Source organism: Hemitrygon akajei, chromosome 9 (assembly GCF_048418815.1).
Source record: "Hemitrygon akajei chromosome 9, sHemAka1.3, whole genome shotgun sequence".
Taxonomy (NCBI): domain Eukaryota; kingdom Metazoa; phylum Chordata; class Chondrichthyes; order Myliobatiformes; family Dasyatidae; genus Hemitrygon; species Hemitrygon akajei.
The window spans coordinates 149,498,138-149,517,627 of record NC_133132.1 but is presented as its reverse complement, the minus strand read 5'-3'; the positions used below and the strand labels follow the sequence as shown (position 1 = coordinate 149,517,627).

The 19,490-nt window shown below is 40.5% G+C and overlaps 1 protein-coding gene across 1 annotated transcript in view; it reads right to left on the bottom strand.

Annotated features, from left to right (window-relative positions):
- Positions 1 to 4,483: 4,483 nt before the first annotated feature.
- LOC140732685 (adhesion G protein-coupled receptor F5-like) overlaps positions 4,484 to 19,490 on the bottom strand; it is a 37,003-nt gene continuing 21,996 nt past the window's right edge. The window contains exons 7-10 of the mRNA XM_073055369.1: positions 11,394 to 12,770; positions 7,784 to 7,825; positions 7,639 to 7,695; positions 4,484 to 4,564 (exon numbers count right to left, since the gene is read on the bottom strand). Coding sequence (XP_072911470.1) covers positions 4,484 to 4,564; positions 7,639 to 7,695; positions 7,784 to 7,825; positions 11,394 to 12,770 — 1,557 coding nt within the window. The remainder of the gene's footprint in view (positions 4,565 to 7,638; positions 7,696 to 7,783; positions 7,826 to 11,393; positions 12,771 to 19,490) is intronic.

Sequence of the window (19,490 nt, the reverse complement as noted above, 5' to 3'; positions counted from 1 at the left end):
CAGGGTAAAAAACCTAGAAGATCTGATTTCAAAACTAATTTCAGCAGCAGGAGAATTCCAAGCAATAAATAAATTAGAATAAATGACTAACATTAATGATGACAATAGAACATGCAGATAATTGTTAGTTCCCATTAATGGGCTTCAACAGAATAAAATTAGTTTAATCCCTCCCCTTGTGAAAATGGGGGATGCCTCCCTCTCCCCTATTAGGGAGAGAGAGAGAGAACCTGTGTTTTGTCGAATGCTGGATGAAATGCGATAGTCTTTGGGGTAACTGCAAGTTCTGTGTCTTTGCTATCGCCAAGCGCATGCTTGTGCTCTGTAGTGGTGCGTTTTATTGGGGGGGAGCTGTTGCTTGCTACCGTTTACACGGGGGAGGGGGAGCTGGGGGGGAGGACTTTGCGGTTCTCAGGTTTAAATGTCATTCATTCTTTGAGGCACTTCTCTGTTTTTGTGGATGTTTGCAAAGAAAAACAATTTAAGGATATATATTCTATACATTTCTCTGACGTTAATTTGGACCTTTAAACCCACATCTCTAGCCCTGAGGATATTGGTCCCCACAGGTTTAGGTGTAGCCTATCCTTTTTGTACATCATACCTTCCCCAGGAGATTCCAATGATCCAGGAATCTGAAACCCCACCCCCTCCACCAATTTTTCAGCCACATTTTCATCTGCCAAATGTTCTTTTCTTACACTCGCTGGCATGGGCAGCAATCCAGAGAATACTGGAGGTCCTGATTTTCAGCTTACTGCCTAATGCCTCATATTCTCTTTTCAGGACCTCCTCCCATTTCCTACCTATGACATTGGTCTCAATATGAACCACTACTTTCAGCTGTTCAGCCCTTTAGAATGCTGTAGGCTCAACCTAAGACATCATTGACCTTGCCACCTGGGTGGCAATATCCCATCTGGGTGCTCTCTTTCACATCAACGAAATCTGCTCTCTGCTCCTATAACGATAGAATCCCTGGCAGGGCAGAAGCTGGAATGAGTTTTAGTCTAAGTTGGGTGATTGGGAAGGGAGGATTAATCAGGCATAGAAACAGGCAGTAGTGGGAGAGAGGCAAGAGTGGAGATAGCGAATATTACTGAGGGGGTAAACACGCAATCTTACTGGCAGACAGGGCTTGTGCTATTGCAGAGGTTGGACAAACTTGGGTTGTTTTCTCTGGGGTGGTGGAAACTGAGGGGAGATCGGCTGGAGGTTTATAAGATTAGCGAAGCATGGATAAAGTAGACAGACAGCATCTTCTTCCGAGAGTTGAAATGCCTCATACCAGAGAGCATGATTTAAAGTGTTTCGGGGGGTGTAATTTTAAAGGAGATGTGAGAGACCAGATTTTTTACTCGGAGTGGTGGGTGACTGGTTGGTGCTGCCTGGGGTGGTGGTAGAGGCAGATATATTAGGGACATTTAAGAGACGTTTGGATAGGCACAAGAATGTGAGGAAAATGGAGGGATATGGTCATTGTGTCGGCGTAAGGGAATAGTTTGCTTGGCTGTTTGATTATTAATTTTTTGGCACAATATTCTGTGCCAAAAGGCCTGTCCCTGTGATGTACTGTTTGTTCTGTGCTATGCTCAATCAGGTCCACAGAGTCAATTTAATCAAATCATTAAAATACTACAAGCTACTGATTTACTGCTAAATGATAACTATTAAGAACGTGAAGTTACAGTAATTACTTCAAACCAACTGTGCACAGTTTTATGTTATACTTACTTCTTCTCCCAGGAAGTGCAATTCCATGCTTGGAGGTAAATCTTCCTGTGGAAGCACTGTGTTCTAACTGAAAAAGTAAAGGGATGGTGTCAATGCATGAAGCAACAGCTTCCTTCTAATTCCTCCTTTATCCATTTCTCAGTTCAGAATGTCTCTTAACACTTATCTCAGTGCAATCCTGTCACCGGGGTTCGTACACCAACTTGGCTGGTTAGCTAACTCTGCAAACAGCCGTATTACTCAGCGGTGAAAAGGTCACTTTTCCTAAGCAATATATGCCCAGGGTCAGTATGATTTGGGGTTTATCCAAACAGGAAGGTCGTAATGTTACAATTAATGCAATGTCAATTTGAGCAAATGCTCAAATCATGGATCAGCCATGATTGATTGTTGGAGCAGTCTCAATGGGCCAAATGGCCTAATTCTGCTCCTATGTCTCATGGTCTAAATTCTTTGTAAATACTGCTCATTCACAGTCATCAGTAGCATAGAAAAGACAGATCATACACCAGCATAAAATTATAAATAATGTATATTTACCAATTTTCATCTGTTTCAAACAGCCCATTACAGTTAAACCAGTCTAAATGTGCACATAAATAAAACGCTGAAGAAACTCAGCAGGCCAGACAGCAACAGTCGACGTTTCTGGCTGAGGCCCTCCATCAGGACTGAACATAAAGATTGCAGCTCATTCCTGTATCAGCTCAGTGTATCACTTTACTCACTACTGAATTTGCATCACCCTTCTTGGAATCCTCCACCTCATGAGCACTCTTTGCAATCAGATCTCCCCTTTAGATGAGGTTGTCCAGGTGTTTTCCCTGGTGCTCTTCTCTGTGCATGTCCCACCAAAAGACCCCAAACCAGGCTGCTGTCCTTCAGAAAACTCTTTCCACCCCCCAGCTCTCCAAAACCCAGTCTCCCTAAAATGGGTACTGTCTAGCAGAGTGGTCATCGTGGGAGTCCCGTCGGAGTGGTCTGATTCAGAGTGGTAAGGCTTTGGCGAGAATAGGTAGAGACAAGGTAGGTAGGTAAGTTCATTTCTTATTTTTTTCTGAATTAACTCTTGTGAGGATAGAGGGTACGTCTACAGGGCCAGTGTTCTGCTCTGGGTGCCAGATGTGGGATTTTCAGGAGTCTACTGATGGCCACACCTGCATCAGGGGCATCGAGATGCAACTCCTTAGAGACCATGTTAAAAGAACTGCAGCTGTAGCTCGATGACCTTTGGGTTGTTAGAGAAAGAGAAGAGGGGATAGACAGGAGCTACAGGGAGGTGGTCACCCCAAGGCTACAGGAAAGAGATAAATGGGTGACTGTCAGGAGAGGGAAAAGAGAATGTCAGATAGTGGAAAGCACCCTTGTGACTGTCCCCCTCAACAACAAGTTCTCAATTTTGAATACTATTGGTGGGGGCGGGGGGGGAATGACCTACCAGGGGGTGCAACAGTGGCTGTGCTGGACTGACCATGTTGTAGTTAAATGCACATAGCATTTAGAATAAGGTGGATGAACTCATGGTGCAATTAGAGATTGGTCAGAATTGTGGGCATCACTGAGTCGTGGCTGAAAAAAGGCCATAGTTGGGAGCTTAATATCAAAGAATATAATGTGTATTGGAAGGACAGGCAGTAGGCATAGGTGGGGTGTGGCTCTGTTGGTAAAAGATGGAATTACATCCTTAGAAAGAGGTGACATAGGGTCAGAGAATGTTGAATCTGTGGGTGGAATCAAGAAACTTCAAAAGTGAAAAAAACATTAGTGGAGTCATATATAGGCCTCCAAATAGTAGTCCAGATGTGAGGTTAAAATTGGAAAGGGAGCTAGAGATGGCTTGTAATAAGGAGAATGTCACAATTGAAATGGGGGACTTGAATATGCAAGGTGATTAGGAAAATCAGGTTGGTGTCAGATCACAAGAGAGGGAATTTGTTGAATGCCTCTGAGATGGCTTTTTAGAGCAACTTGTGCTTGAGCCTACTAGTGGAAAGGCTATCCTATATTGGGTGTTGTGTAATAACCCAGATCTTAGGTAGCAAAAGTGAATGGAAAGTTGGATTATTGGGAAGCTTTTAAAATCCAACGAAAGGCAACCAAAAAAAGCTATAAGAAAGGAAAAGATGAAGTATGAGGGCAAACTAGCTGATAATATAAAGCAGGATACTATTTTTTTCTGTTATATAAAGAGTAAAAGGGTAGTGGGAGTTGATGTGAGACCATTGGAAAATGATGCTGGTCAGGTATTAATGGGGAACAAAGAAATGACAGATGAACTTAAGTACTTGGCAGCTGTCTTCACTGTGTGAAGAAACTTGCTGTATACCAGAGGTCCGTGAGTGTCAGGGAGCAGGAGTGAGCACCATTGCTATTACAAAGGAAAACCTACTAGGCAAACTAAAAGGTTTTAACGTGGAGAAGTCACCTGGACCAGATGGACTACATCCCAGAGTCCTGAGTGGCATTGCTGAAGAGATAATAGTTGCGTTGGTCATGATCTTTCAAGAGTCACGAGACTAGTGAATCTGTGGAATGCTCTGCCACGGACTACAGTGGAAGCCAAGTCTGTGGGTATATTTAAGGCAGAAGTTGAAAGTTTCCTGATCAGTCTTGGCTTCAAAGGATGTGGTGAGAAGGCAGGTGTATGGAGTTGAGTGGGATCCAGAATCAGCCATAATGGAATGGTGATTGGAGCTGAATGGCTGAATGGCCTAATTCTACTCTTATGTCTTATGGCCTTATCCCACAATCATGATTGGTTGACAGAACATTCCTTCATTGAACAACATGGCTCCTTTAACCGAAGCTTTTCTGCTTTTACAGAAAACTGCTAAAACAGTAGAGCAATAGAAATCTTAATCAGTCAATTACATCAGCAATAACAAAAAAATGCAATTTAGAACTCCATAAAATTCTCTCACTGGAAATGATGTTCCCACTTGGGGTCATTCAACTAGCATAGTGGTTAGCTAACAAAATACTTTACAGTACTAGTAACCTGTGTCCAATTCCCATCTCTGTCTCTAAGGAGTTTGTATGTCCTCCCCGTGACCTTGTGGGTTCCTCCAGGTGCTCCAGTTTCCTCCCACAATCCAAAGACGTATTAGTTGGTTGGTTAATTGTTTGTTGTGAATTGTCCACATTAGGCTGACATTAAATTGGGGGTTGCTGGGTAGCATGGCTCGAAGGGCCACAAAGCCATCAATTCTGTCATCCAGTTCATTAACATATAATGTGAAAAGAAGCAGTCCCAACACCGACTTCTGTGGAATGCTACTAGTCAATAGCAGCCAACTAGAAAAGGCCCCCATAGGTTCGGTGGTAATACCATAGGCTCTTTTCTTATTAAGCAGACTCATATGTGGCACGTTGTCCAAAACTTTCTGAAAATCCAAGTAAACAACATCTGCTGACTCTCCTTTATCTATCTGCCTGTTACTTCCTCAAAGAGTTCCAATAGATTTATCTGGCAAGATTTCCCCTTAGGGAAACCATGCTGGCTTCAGCCTATCTTATCACTTGCCAGCAAGTACCCTGAAACCTTGTCCTACTAATGGACTCCAACATCTTCCCAACCACAGAAGTTGTGGCAGCTGGTGTATAATTTCCTTTCTTCTGCCTCTCTCTCTTCTTAGAGTGGAGCAATATTTGCAATTTTCTAGTCCTCCAACACCATGTGATTCTTGAAGGGTCATTATTTATCCCCCACAATCTTTTCAGCTACCTCTTTCATTCCATTTTCATATTGTTATATATGCCCTGAAAAGCCAATGTTGATTCCACATTTTCCTCACTATTTCTCCACAACTCAAATGAAGAATCTGAATCAGAATTGGGTTTAATATCACTGGCATATGTTGTGAAATTTACTAACTTAGCAGCAGCAGTTCAATGTAATACATTATAAATATAGCAATAGATAAATGCATTAGAATAAGTACATCTATGTATATTAAATAGTTAAATAAAGAATAGTAGTGCAAAAACAGAAATAAAAAAGTGAAGTCATGTTCATGGGTTTCATGCCCATTTAGAAATCAAATGGCAGAGGGGTAGAAGCTGTTCCTGAATTGCTGAGTGCGTGCCTTCAGATTTTTGTACCTCCTTCCTGACGGTAACATTGAGAAAGGGACATGTCGTGGGTGATGAGGTCCTTAATAATGGAGGCCGGCTTTCTGAGGGACCGCTCTTGGAAATATCTAGGATACTACAGAGGCTAGTATCCATGATGGAGCTGACTTGTTTTACAACTTTCTGTAGCTTCTTTTGGGGCCCCCACTGCCCCATATCAGACGGTGATGCAGCATGTCAGAATGCGCTCCACAGTACATCTCTAGAAGTTTTTTGAGTGTTTTAGGTGACAAACCTTATCTTAAATTCCTGATGAAATTTAGCCACTGTCTTGCCTTCTTGAAGCTGGATTGATATATTGGGACCAGGTTAGATCCTCAAAGATACTAACACCCAGGAACTTGAAATTGCTCACTCTTTCCATTTTTGATTCCTCTAGGAGGATTGGTTCATGTTTCCTTGTTTTAGCCTTTGGTAGGGTTTCTTCCGATAAGATGGGGGTGTGTAAACATGCAGCAGCCACTTGGAGACCAACCAAAGCTGCTTTTTTCCTTGTTAAATGTGTTTTAATACATAGTAAGACTATTCTTGACCGCAATCACTATATACAGCTGGTCTGTCACATCAGTGAGCTGCTTATTGTTCGGAATAGCTGCCTGGGATGTTGTTGAGCCAGGCTTGTTGGACTGAGGAAGGTGTGTCGGGCCGAGGGAATTGAGTCAGGCCACCAAGCCCAGGGAGCCGAGTCGTGTCATCAGGATGCAGAAGAAGCCGGATTCTGTTCAGAAGAGCTGACCTGGGTGCAGACTATGCTGCTGCCTGCTGCTTGAAGCCTCCATAGTTGGTGCTTTCAAGTTGGCGTGAAGGCGGTGTGTAGTGAAACCATAAGTGACTGTCTTGGAATTTCTTTTGTGATCACAAGACCCTATTGGACATTGATTGCCACAGACCTAGTTCCTTTGATCGGTGATCAGACAGGCATTGAGGCAGCAATGTCACCACAGTTGTAGCAAGGACGAGGGTTCAATCCTCAAGCTTGCATTGCAGTGTGGTGTCCAGCTGTCAGTGCTGCCCTCCAGTGTTGGGTTGGTGGAATTCCAGGCTGTACTGCCAGGAACCATCAATTTCTGGACTTTGTCACTCATTGACTTGGACTAAAAATGTGTTTACTTATATGACTTTGTACTTCTTTTCTCTGCTCATTATTTTGATTGCATGTGTCTGTTTCTTCACCTTAACACAGAGGAATGCTGTCTCATTCGGCTGTATCCACGTATGGTTTGAATAACAAACGTGACATGATTTTATTTTGATTTTTGAGAAGTGTGCACATGAACTGAAATTGGACTATTCATGGAGAGATGCATTCACCATATTACACTTTGTCACACATCGTTAACATACTCAGTGATTGTTGATGGTGAAGGTGGAGTTGGTGTGGTGGGTGGGTGACCCTTCCTCCACAACTCTCTGCCTTAGAAACACTTATCATCTTGTCCAATTCTTTCTTCCTTTTCTATCTCCATCACTCAGACTCCTGACACTGTCCTTTTTTCTTGCTGTCTACATTCTCATTAGCACAGAAAGTTTGTGCTGGCTGAGCCCTGTCCCGAGGACCATCAGGTGTCTTGATGTCTCTAATTCTCCAGTTTCCATGAGAAACCAATACCAAACTCATCTTTCTGACCTCACATTTACCCACATTTCTCTAAATCCCTAAACATACCTGTTCAGCATCTGCTCTGTGTGTGTGTGTGTGTGTGTGTGTGTGTGTGTGTGTCTCTCTCTCTCTCTCTCTCTCTCTCTCTCTCTCTGTTATTTTAACTGCCTTACCCTTGATCGGGAAGAAAATCCGGTCAATGAGGACTTCTTCAATAGAGCCTCTCGCACCTGTTTTAGCAAAAGAATAAAACATCATTTTAGGTTCGCTACAAAACAAATTGCAGGAAAACTGGTGAAGATAACAGCAGAAGCTCACCTTCTTATCCATGCATGTTCCGACGACCAAAATAAAGAAACCCTAGAAACGAAAAATAAGTTTCAGAAGCTAACAAGTAGATCCGTAAAGCCTTTCAAACATTTTGTAACATTCCATTTTAGCTTTGGTGGTCCAGCTCAGGTCTATCAACCCTGACTGGCCAAAAAACAAGTTACAGAAAGAGCAATGAAGAATGCTTTTATATAGACAGAGATTGAGGACCTTCATCACTGCCCAAAAACTCAGTGGTGTAACAGGCAGTAGGTAAGTAAGAAAGTACTGCTCTTTCACTGTCATTATGATACCTTATTTTCTACATTCTGATTTCTTTCCTTTGTACTACCTCAATGTATTGTGTACGAAATGATCTACATGGATGGTGAGCAGACAAGACTTTTTACTGCATCTCAGGACATGTGACAATAATTAACCAATTACCAATATAAACACGTACAAACAAGCTGGATGAACTCAGCAGGTCGGGCAGCATCCGTTGAAATGAGCGGTCAACGTTTCGGGCGGAGACCCTTCATCAGGACTGAAGAAGGATGGGGCAGGGGCCCCATAAAGAAGGTGGGGGGAGGGTGGAAAACCAATCAGAGGAAAGTTCAAGGGATGGGGGAGGGGAAGTAGGAAGGGGATAGGCAGGAGAGGTGAAGAAGGAATCTTAGGGGAAAGCACTGTGGGTAGTAGAAGAAGGCAGAATCATGAGAGAAGTGATAGGCAGCTAGAAGAGGAGACAGAGTGAAAGTGGGATGGGGGAAGGGAGAGGCAGGGAATTACCAGAAGTTGGAGAATTCGATGTTCATACCAAGGGGCTGGAGACTACCCAGACGGTATATGAGGTGTTTGGGGTGAACTACATATACCTGTCTGGACACAACCCCCCTGCTGACTCCTCCTGTGGCTCCTCCCACTGACCCCGGTATAAAGGTGATTGAGGCCTGAGCCCTGCCCTCAGTCTCCAGGATGTAGTATGGTAGTCAACTACTGCTTGTTCTTTCTTCCAGTCAATAAAAGCCGATATCTCGCCTCACGTCTCAGAGTTATTGATGGTGCATCAGTGTTGCTCCTCCAACCTGAGTTTGGCCTCATCATGGCAGTAGAGGAGGCCAGGTATGGACATTCTCCCGTCTTCAACCCTCTTCCTCCTCCTGGACACCCCCACCAGGCCTTCTACCTGCACTCGATCTTTTCATCTCCAACTGTCGCTGAGACATCAACCGTCTGAACTTCACCACTTCTCTCTTATATTCCAACCTACTCCCTCTGAATGCACTGCTCTCCACTCTCTCCGCTCTATCCTCTCCATCAAACCCGCAGACAAAGGTGGTGCCTTAGTAGTCTTAGTCTGGCGGACGGACCTCTACCTCACTGAGGTCAAACGGCAGCTCTCTAACACCTCCTCTTACTTACCCCTGGAACAGGACCCCACCAAGAAACATCAAACCATTGTCTCCCGTACCATCACTGCCCTTATCAACTCCGGAGATCTTCCATCCCCAGCTCAAAAACTCATAATTCCCACACCCCGCACTGCTCGGTTTTACCTCCTCCCCAAGATTCATAAGCCTGACTCGCCCGGTAGACCCATAGTTTCGGCCTGCTCCTGCCCCACCGAACTTGTATCTGCCTATCTGGACTCCATTTTGTCACCCATAGTTCAGTCGCTCCCTACTTACATCCCATGCCCTCCACCTCTTCAATAACTTCCAGTTCCCTGGTCCTGACCACTTCATTTTCACCATGGATGTCCAATCCTGACATCTTCTATAAACCCACTGACTCCCATAACTACCTTGATTATACCTCTTCACACCCTGCCAAATGTAAAAATGCTCTTCCCTATTCCCAGTTCCTCCGTCTCCGCCGATCTGTTCCCAGGATGAGGCTTTCCATTCCAGGACATCCCAAATTGCTTCTTTCTTTAAGAATTGTGGTTTCCTTTCTGCCGTCATCAACGATGCCCTTACCCGCATCTCCTCCACTTCCCGCACTTCAGCCCTCACCCCGTCACCACAACAGGGACCGTGTTCCTCTTGTCCTCACCTACCACCCCACCAGCCTCCGGATCCAGCATATTATCCTCCGCAACTTCCGCCATCCTTCAACAGGGCCCCACCACTAAGGACATCTTTCCCTCTCTACCCCTCTCTGCTTTTCACAGTGATCGTTCCCTCCGTGACTGCCTGGTCCACACGTCCCTCCTCACAGATCTCCCACCCGGTGCTTATCCCTGCAAGCAAGCGCAAGTGTTACATCTGTCCCTACACATCCTCTCTTACCACCATTCAGGGCCCCAAACAGTCCTTCCAGGGGAGGCAACACTTCACTTGTGAGTCTGTTGGTGTAATATATTGCATTCGGTGCTCCTGGTGCGGCCTCCTCTACATCGGCGAGACCCGACGCAGATTGGGGGACCGCTTCGTCAAGCACCTCCGCTCCGTCTACAACAACAGACAGGATCTCCCGTTTACCACCCACTTCAACTCTGTTTCACATTCCCATTCAGATATGTCCACACATGGCCTCCTCTACTGCCATGATGAGGCCAAACTCAGGTTGGAGGAGCAACACCTCATATACCGTCTGGGTAGTCTCCAACCCCTTGGTATGAACATCGAATTCTCCAACTTCTGGTAATTCCCTCCCTCTCTCTTCCCCCATCCCACTTTCACTCTGTCTCCTCTTCTAGCTGCCTATCACCTCTCTCATGATTCTGCCGCCTTCTACTACCCATAGTGCTTTCCTCTTCGATTCGTTCTTCACCTGTCCTGCCTATCCCCTCCCTGCCTCCCCTCCTCCACCCCTTGATCTTTCCTCTGACTGGTTTTCCACCTGGCACCTTCCACCCTCCCCCCACCTTCTTTATGGGGCCCCTGCCCCATTCTTCTTCAGTCCTGACAAAGGGTCTTGGCGTGTACTTTGTGTTTGCCAATATAAACAAAAAGATTCCCTCCCCAGAGGACAACAGTGAATCAGTTGTTTTTTTTACCATAACCCAATGTTTAGGGTATGAGCTTATTCCTCAGATTCACTATTATTAAATTTAAATTTTCCAGCTGCCATTTTTGGATTGAGATTTGTGTCACTTATTTAACCTTGAAGTGCCTCAGTGGTTTGATTATCTATTACCTATTGTTCTTTGTCTTCACTACAATTGTGGTTATCCCTTAGAAGTATGGCAGTGCTTCCCCATGATGCATGTTGAGATGCGCTGACAATGTTGAAATTGCAATTCAGAGAAGCACCCCATGGAGTAGTGACACGGAAATCAAGAAAACTGCAGATGCTGGAAATCTGAAATAAAAAACAAAGTGCTGCAAGCACTCAGATCAAGCAACTTCAGTGATATTCTATTTCACTGTCATGGCGAATGGGTTGTCAAAAAACAAAATTTTCCATGATCCCTACTCTGCAGGACACATCCATGTGTTGGACTTTAGTTACTGTCACATAGAAAATGTTGTGCAGACTTTAATGAAATCACCTGTTGAACTGAACCACTAGAATATATTTAGTTGCTCTTGATTGCTTTACATAAAATCTAGTACATAATTATAACTATGCCGTTATACATCAAATGTCATAAATCTTTTTTAATACATACCTGAAATGCATTGAGAATTGTAAATATATAATGGAAAGCAATATGGGAGTCCTCCATAAAGGTTGGTATTCCAAATGCCCACGTGAATCCAAGGATTGGGGTTAGCACTGCAATGCTCCTCACAATCGGTTTTATTGTATCCTTCTCCTCATTATGGCTCCTGGGCCTGTCTCCAATTGTTGGTCGTAGGAGCTTGAATATGACCACAACTAGGACAATAACGTTGCTTGCGACGATAGACAAAGCCGGTATAACAAAAGCAAGTAGCGGATATTTTTCCCTCCAACTGAGCCAACAGGCATCTTTTCTTATGTAACTGTCCTGTGGATAGGTAACTCCGATTGTAATGGCTGAAATTATTATTGGACACAGATAGCCGATGCCAAATGAGATGCCCATCAAAACAGATTTGCTGAAATCGTGGAATAGGAAAACCAGGTGGTACACAAGTAGAATGCCAAGGGTGAACATCCAAAAGAATAAGGCGAGGTAGAAAACATGAATGAAAAAGGTTGCAGCCACACAAGCTCCTGTATCTTGTTTTACAGAGTCTGCCATGATAAACCATACATCTGCTATCAGCAAGTTGATAGCAATGTTCAGAATTGCCACGTGGCGAATATGTGATGTTTTACTCTTGGTCACGTGCTTCCATACCACTGCTTCTATAATGATGGTTATTATTAAGCTTGCTAGAGAAACGGCAACTCCAATTTGGGTTATAAAATTCAAAATACCGTTCTCCTCTGTCTTAGCGGACATTAAAATGGAAAAGGATGTTAAATGCTCACAATTACAAATGACGTTTTCTCCATCAAGATCCGGCGCACAGCCATTATTATTCCATGTACCATTAAGAGTAAAATCCCAAAATGCACATTGGGCAGAGTTAAAATCAAGTGTAGGGTTTCTCGTTGAGAAGTTCATCTTAGTTTTAATTGGTTTCTTATCACTTAATGTTATTGTCACAACAAGACCATTAATTGAGAAATTTCCTTCGAAGTTTGCATTGCCGGGTAAAATATCAATCAATGTTGGATATGCAATTGTGACAACTACCTTGTTTACCAACTTTTCAAGTTCATCAGTGGGAATGAATATATTAGTAGATAAATTGGTGAAGCCTTCAGTGCTAAAATTATGGAAGGTTACATTAAAGGAGCTTTTTGTTTTACGGCTGTCAATTTTAGTAGCTCTGAGCTGTAGGTTCTCCTTTTTAATATCTAAAGGGTTACTCGTCAGGTTGAGACAACTACTAAATGTCTCCACTGACTGTAATAATTTAGAACTGATAGTTTCATTTCTCGTGCTGGAGAGAATACTCCAGGCTTTTATTGATTTACTAGAAATCACGGAGTTTACAGTTTCCAAGAAATTCTGAAAAACACAAAAGAATGCTTTATTAATCAATCAAATGTAATTCTCAGCAATTCACATAATTTCGAAATAGAAAAAGGACAAATATAAAGACTTGAACATGCAAAGCATTCAAGAAATGACTAAAATAGGTTGACTTCACTCAGCCCCCAGCAACATCCAACCAACCACAAAATATCTTTAGAGATACTGAACCAGAAAAAGCCAGGGCTAGTAAAGCTAGAAGAAAATTATGGTAAAATTTCTTCCCCCACATCCTTGGATAATTATAACACACCTATACTGGAAATGGGATGTTATGTTGAAGTTGTATAGCACATTGGTGAGGCCTAATTTGTAGCATTATGGAGAGTTTTGGTAACCTACCTGCAGGAAAGATGTAAATAAGGTTGAATGAGTACAAAGAAAATCTATAGTGATGTTGCTGGATCTGAAGGACCTGAGTTATAAATAAAATTTCAATAGATTTGAACTTTATTCCTTAGAACATAAAAGATTAAAAGGAGATTTGACAGAAGTATACAGAATGATGAGGGGAATAGATAGGGTAAATGCAAGCAGGTTTTTCCCACTGAGGTAGAGTGGAACTACAACCAGAGGTCAAGGGTTAAGTGTAAATGATGAAAAGTTTAAGAGGAACATGAATGGAAACTTCTTCACTCAGAGGGTCATGAGAGTACGGAACAAGCTCCAGTTCAGGTGGTGAATACGAGTTCAATTTCACCATTTAATAGAAATTTGGATAGGCACATAAGAAATAAGAGCAGGAGTAGGCCATCTGGCCCATCGATCTGCTCCGCTAATCAATAAGATCATGGCTGATCTGATTATGGACTCATCTCCTCCTACTTGCCTTTTCCCCATAACCCTTAATTCTCCTACTGTGTAAAAATCTATCTGCTGCTTCACTGGGCAGATAATTCCACAGATTCACCGCTCTTTGGGAAAAGCAATTCCTCCTCATCTCCATCCTAAATCCACTCCCCTGATTCTTGAGGCTATGTCCCCTAGTTCTAGTCTCACCTGCAGGTGGAAACAACTTCCCTGCCTCTATCTTATCTATCCTTTTCATAATCTTATATGTTCCTATAAGATCTCCTCTCATCCTTCTGAGTTCTCGCAAGTACAGTCCCAGGCGACTCAACCTCTCCTCATTGTCTAACCCCTGCATCTCTGGAATCAACCTGGTGAACCTCCTCTGCACCACCTCCAAAGCCAGTATATCCTGCTTGAAGTAAGGAGACCAGAACTGCATGCGATACTCCAGATGCGGCCTCACCAGTTCCCTGTACAGTTGCAGCATAACCTCCCTGCTCTTAAATTCAATCCCTCTAGCAGTGAAGGCCAACATTCCATTTGCATGGATAGGTACATGGAGGCCTATGGTCCGGGTGCAGGTCAATGGGAACAGGCAGTTTAAATGGTTCAGCACAGGGCTGATGGGCTGAAGAGCCTGCTTCTGTACTGTGCTTTTCTATGACCCTATGACTTTAAGTTTATAAGTGATATGAGCAGAATTAAGCCATTTGGCACAACAGGTCTGCTCCACTCCATGGCTGATTTATTATCCTCCTCAACACCATTCTACTGCCTTCTTTGCTTTAACCTTTGACACTGATACTAATCAAGAACTTATCAATCTCTGCTTTAAATATACCCAATGCCTTAGCCTCCATGGTCATCCGTGGCAAATCCACTCCAGAAAATGTGTACTGGAAGCACCCACTTTTTTACAATATAATTTTTGCCTCTGTCAAGAATTTTTGCACTTTCTCTTTGAAGGCTTGCAGAGGGACAACCCAAGCCAGCAAAACATTTCAGCTGCTCTGCAAAAAGAGCAGTTTCCTCCTCTTCCTTCTGGAAAGGCTAATTGACTGTCCCGAACCTGTAAATTGTTCTGTGTTATGAGTTACCCTTTTTTTTCAAATGTTAACCATACTTTTGTACCTTTAACCATTTAAAGGGACAAAAATTATGCAAGGTGTCCCAAAAATCTATTCAGAACTTATATTTCTTGACAAGTACTTAATGGTACTATAAATATCATTCAATATCCTGTTTATTCTGCCAGTGGTTCTCTGGATTACTCATGGAGGTGAAGTGCACATAGTCAATCTAATTTGAAAGCTGCATTCTCTGCTGGGACCATCAAGGTGTATTGTTTTTAAGCAATATGACTTTTAACCTATTCTCCCATCACAGTGAACACTTCAGGTAAAGAAATTTCAAAATTGTTAACAAATGTACTCACCATGATGATAAACATCACTTTCAAGGCCATTCACAAACACAAATGTAACTCCAGTATCTGACACCATTGCCAAAGGAACAGAGCTGGTAATTTATGCCTCGACTCCTCCTCCCGCTCACGGACATGTAAGACACAGCCGCTTTCTGTCTGCCTTTAATCTCTCCCTTCTCCGACTTAAGCTTTGAAATTTCAACTTTACTCAGTTGGATCTGTAGAGCAACAGTTATAATTATGGCTATTTTAAAGGGCACCAGGCGAAATCCGGACCCAGCTAATGGAAAGTCTAAAAAGGCTGACGAGTTCTCGGAAGAACCCTCTTGGGTGAAGAGATTAGAGTCTCAGATCAGCAGTTTCGGCACTGAAGTAACTCAACTAAAAGAGAAATTTGAGAAAAAATTGACTCTTTGAGCCTCGATCTTAAAGAAGTTAATCGAAATGCAGCTGACCTTTCTTCTCATTTGGAAACGGCTCAACAACAATTTGTGGATCTGGAAGCTCGGTCACGTCGGAATAATATTCGAATTGTTGGATTAAAAGAGAAATCAGAATCTGCCGACACACTGGATTATTTTGCTAAAATGTTTCAGTCTTTATTTCCGGAGGTTTGTTCGCAACTGCCGGAGATTGAAGTGGCTCACAGAACCGCTGCTTTAAAACTTTTGGATGAAGGTAAAAACAGGCATACTGTTGTGCGTTTTCTCCGTTTTAGAGATAAAGACCACATTATTAAGCTTGCAAGAAAACAAAGGTGGTTTCATTTTCAAGGTTAGGAGATTCGCTTTTCTGAGGGTTTTCCACTTGAAATTGTTAAGCGTGCTGCATTCACTTCAATTATGAGATTAGCGTATCGAAAAAGCTCTTTCCATCATTACAATACCCTGCCAAATTAAGGCTAAAGATAGAATGGATAATTTAAAGATGGCGATTGTTTTTCTTTTGTGCAAATATTTCAAGAATTGTTTTGGATGTGTTTTTCTTCCCTTATCTAATATTATGAAGGTTACTTTCAAAATTGAAGGTCGTTTTGTTCTACAAAAAAAACTGTTCCTTCCAATTTAATTATATTGAGATTCATGTTGTCTGTAATGAGTTTTATGTTCTGTAGAATGAGACAGAGATTACTTTTTTCATTTTTTTTATTATTTAGGTAGGTGGAGTTTATTAACACTTCTTTGCTTTTCTTGGGGATTGCGTCGATTGATATTGACTTATTTCTGGGCTTTTTAGTTTGGGTAGGTTTTTTTTTCTTTTTTTATCCCCATTATGAAATCCCAGAGCATACGCAAATTATTATTATTATTGTTGTTCATCGCCGCCATTTTCGATTATCTTATCCTGTCATGCATCTAACTACTCTTTTTAGGTTCAAAGTCTCATGATGATATCTAAACAGTTAAATGTTTTAAGCTGGAATGTCCGTGGTTGGAATCATCCTATTAAGCGTAAGAAAACATATAAAATTATTAACTGATTCCGACCTGATATAATCTTTGCTCAAGAGACGCATATCAGGTTATGTGATGAGAAACGATTTTTTAAATCTTGGAGGGGTCCTCAGTTTCATGCAAACTCTCAGAGTAAAAATAGAGGTGTTTCTATTTTTATTGATTCTAATATCCCTTTTAATCAGGAGGACATTATAGCCGATATTAATGGTAGATTTTTGATTGTTAAAGGATTAATTTATCATAGGAAAACTGTTTTGGCTAATATTTATGGACCAAATGTAGATGATCCCTCTTTTTTTAAAGCTGTCTTTGCTCTGTTACCTGATTTAAATGAATACATGTTATTAATGGGTGGTGATTTTAATACTTGTTTAAGTTCTTTAATGGATAAGTCATCACCCAAACATCAACTCCCTAATCGTTCTGCATCACTTATTAATTCCTTCTTAATTGATTATGGTCTAATTGATGTATGAAGGCATATGCATCCTAGCAATAGAGAATACTCTTTTTACTCACATGTTCATAATGTATATTTGAGAATCGACTATTTTATAGTTGACCCTCGACTTCTGTTTAATGTTCAGAAATGTGAGTATGATGCAATTGCTATCTCTGATCATGCTCCTTTAAATCTAATATTTGAACTGAAAGATGTTGCTTCAACCTGACCATTTTGGCATTTTCCAGAACACTTGTTACAAAGTTCAGAATTTGTTGAGTTTATTGAAACTCAGATAAAAGAGTTTTTTTCTCTTTAATAATACAGGAAATGTCTCAAAGTTAGTAATTTGGGATACATTAAAAGCCTATTTACGTGGTCAGATTATTTTGTATATAGCTAAACTGAAGAAACAAACAAGAATAGAATTAGATAAAATCTCTAAACAAATTAAAGAATTAGATAGCATTAATGCAATCTCTCCAAATGTTGTTTCATTTAAAAGAAGAGCAGAATTACAATCACAATATAATTTATTATTAACATATCCTATTGAAGGATATTTCCTTAAATTGAAAAGTCAATTTTATATTTTTGGGGATAAAAAATAATAAGCTCTTAGCCTCCCAATTAAGAGCAGCTAGAGCTAAAAGGCAAAGTTTAAAGATTTGTAAAAATAATGGAGATATAGCAAGTAACAATGAAGGCATTAATAATATTTTTCAAGATTTTTATTCTGATCTTTATAAATCTCAATTTCCTGCAGATTCCTCCAAAATGAAGGCTTTTTTTACATAAGATTAAATTTCCTCAAATTTCTGCTGAAGATCAACAGATGTTTGATGCTCCAATTACTGAACATGAAATTCAGAAAGCTATTTTATTAATGCAATCAGATAAAGCTCCTGAACTCGATGGTTATTCGGTAGGATTTTACAAAATTTTGAAAGATCACTTGTTCCGTATCGTTTGGAAATATTTCATGAATCCTTTGAGAAGGGTAGTTTACCTTCTTCCTTTTATGAAGCATCTATTTCCTTCATCCTTAAGAAAGATAAAGATCCTACTGAATGTTCATCATATAGACCTATTTCACTATTAAATGTGGATGCAAAAATTCTCTCTAAGGTAATGGCTAACCGCTTGGAAAATATTTTAACTAAAATCATCTCTATGGATCAAACGGGCTGTATTAAAGGCCGTTACTCTTTCTCTAATGTTCAGAGATTGATGAATATTATATATTCACCAATATCTAAGCAACCTCAATGTGTTATCTCTTTATGCAGAAAAGGCATTTGATAGAGTTGAGTGGCCATATTTGTTTAAAGTATTAGAAAAATTTGGTTTTGGTAATAATTTTAATAGGTGTATTCAAATGATTTATAAGAATCCTATTGCCACGGTCATTAATAATAATTTCAGGTCCCCTTTTTTACATTATCTCGTGGTACTAGACAGGGATGTCCATTAAGCCCTTTATTATTTAATCTTGTATTGGAGCCTTTGGCTACAACACTATGTGAAGCTAAAAATATTCATGGTATCTCTATGAATGGAACCATGCATAAGATTTCTCTTTATGCAGATAATCTTTTGGTGTTTATTTCGAATCCTGAGGAATCAATTCCTAATCTTTTGGAAACACTAAAAAACTTTGGTAAATTTTCAGGATATAAACTTAACTTGAATAAAAGTGAATTGTTCCCATTAAATGCCCCTGTTTTTATATATAATGATATTCTTTTTAGAATTCTTAATACTTTTAAATATTTAGGTATTATAATTACTAAAAAATATAAAGATCTTTATAAAGCTAATATAGTTCCTTTAATGGACTCCATGAAACAATTATTTTCTAGATGGAATCCATTTACTCTCTCTTTAATAGGCCATATCCATGCTGTGAAAATGATGATTTTACCTAGATTTTTATATATTTTCCAAAATATACCAATCTTTTTAACTAAAAATTTTTTTGATCAAACTGACTCTCTTATTTCTTCCTTTATTTGGAACAATAAAAGACCAAGAATTATTAAGTATCATTTACAAAAATCTAAAAAAAGATGGTGGACTTGCACTTCCTAATTTAAGACTGTATTATTGGGCTGCTAATATCAAACAATTATGTTTTTGGCTATATTGACTCGACAAGAGCCAAAGTCCACTATGGGTTGATTTGGAACTACAAGTTGTTAAATAATTTCATTTAACTTCAATATTAGGAGCTCCATTACCTCTACAACTCTCTAAAATTCCAAATTTAAATCTTTACAGTCCTTACAGATTTAGTTTCAGTTTCACAATATTTTTAATTTTAAACAATTTAAGTTGTCTAGTTTTCTATATCGAAACTTTTTATTTAAACCTTCAATAACCGATCCCATTTTTCTCCTATGGAAAAATAAAGGGATCCGTTCTTTTACAGATTAATTTTGTGATGGTCGATTGATGACCTTTGAAGAGTTAATTAATAAATATTCTCTCGCTCAAAAACATTTTCTTCAGTATCTTCAGGTTAGACATTTTTTTACAACAATATTTATCTAAGTTTCCATGTTTGCAAGAATCTAATT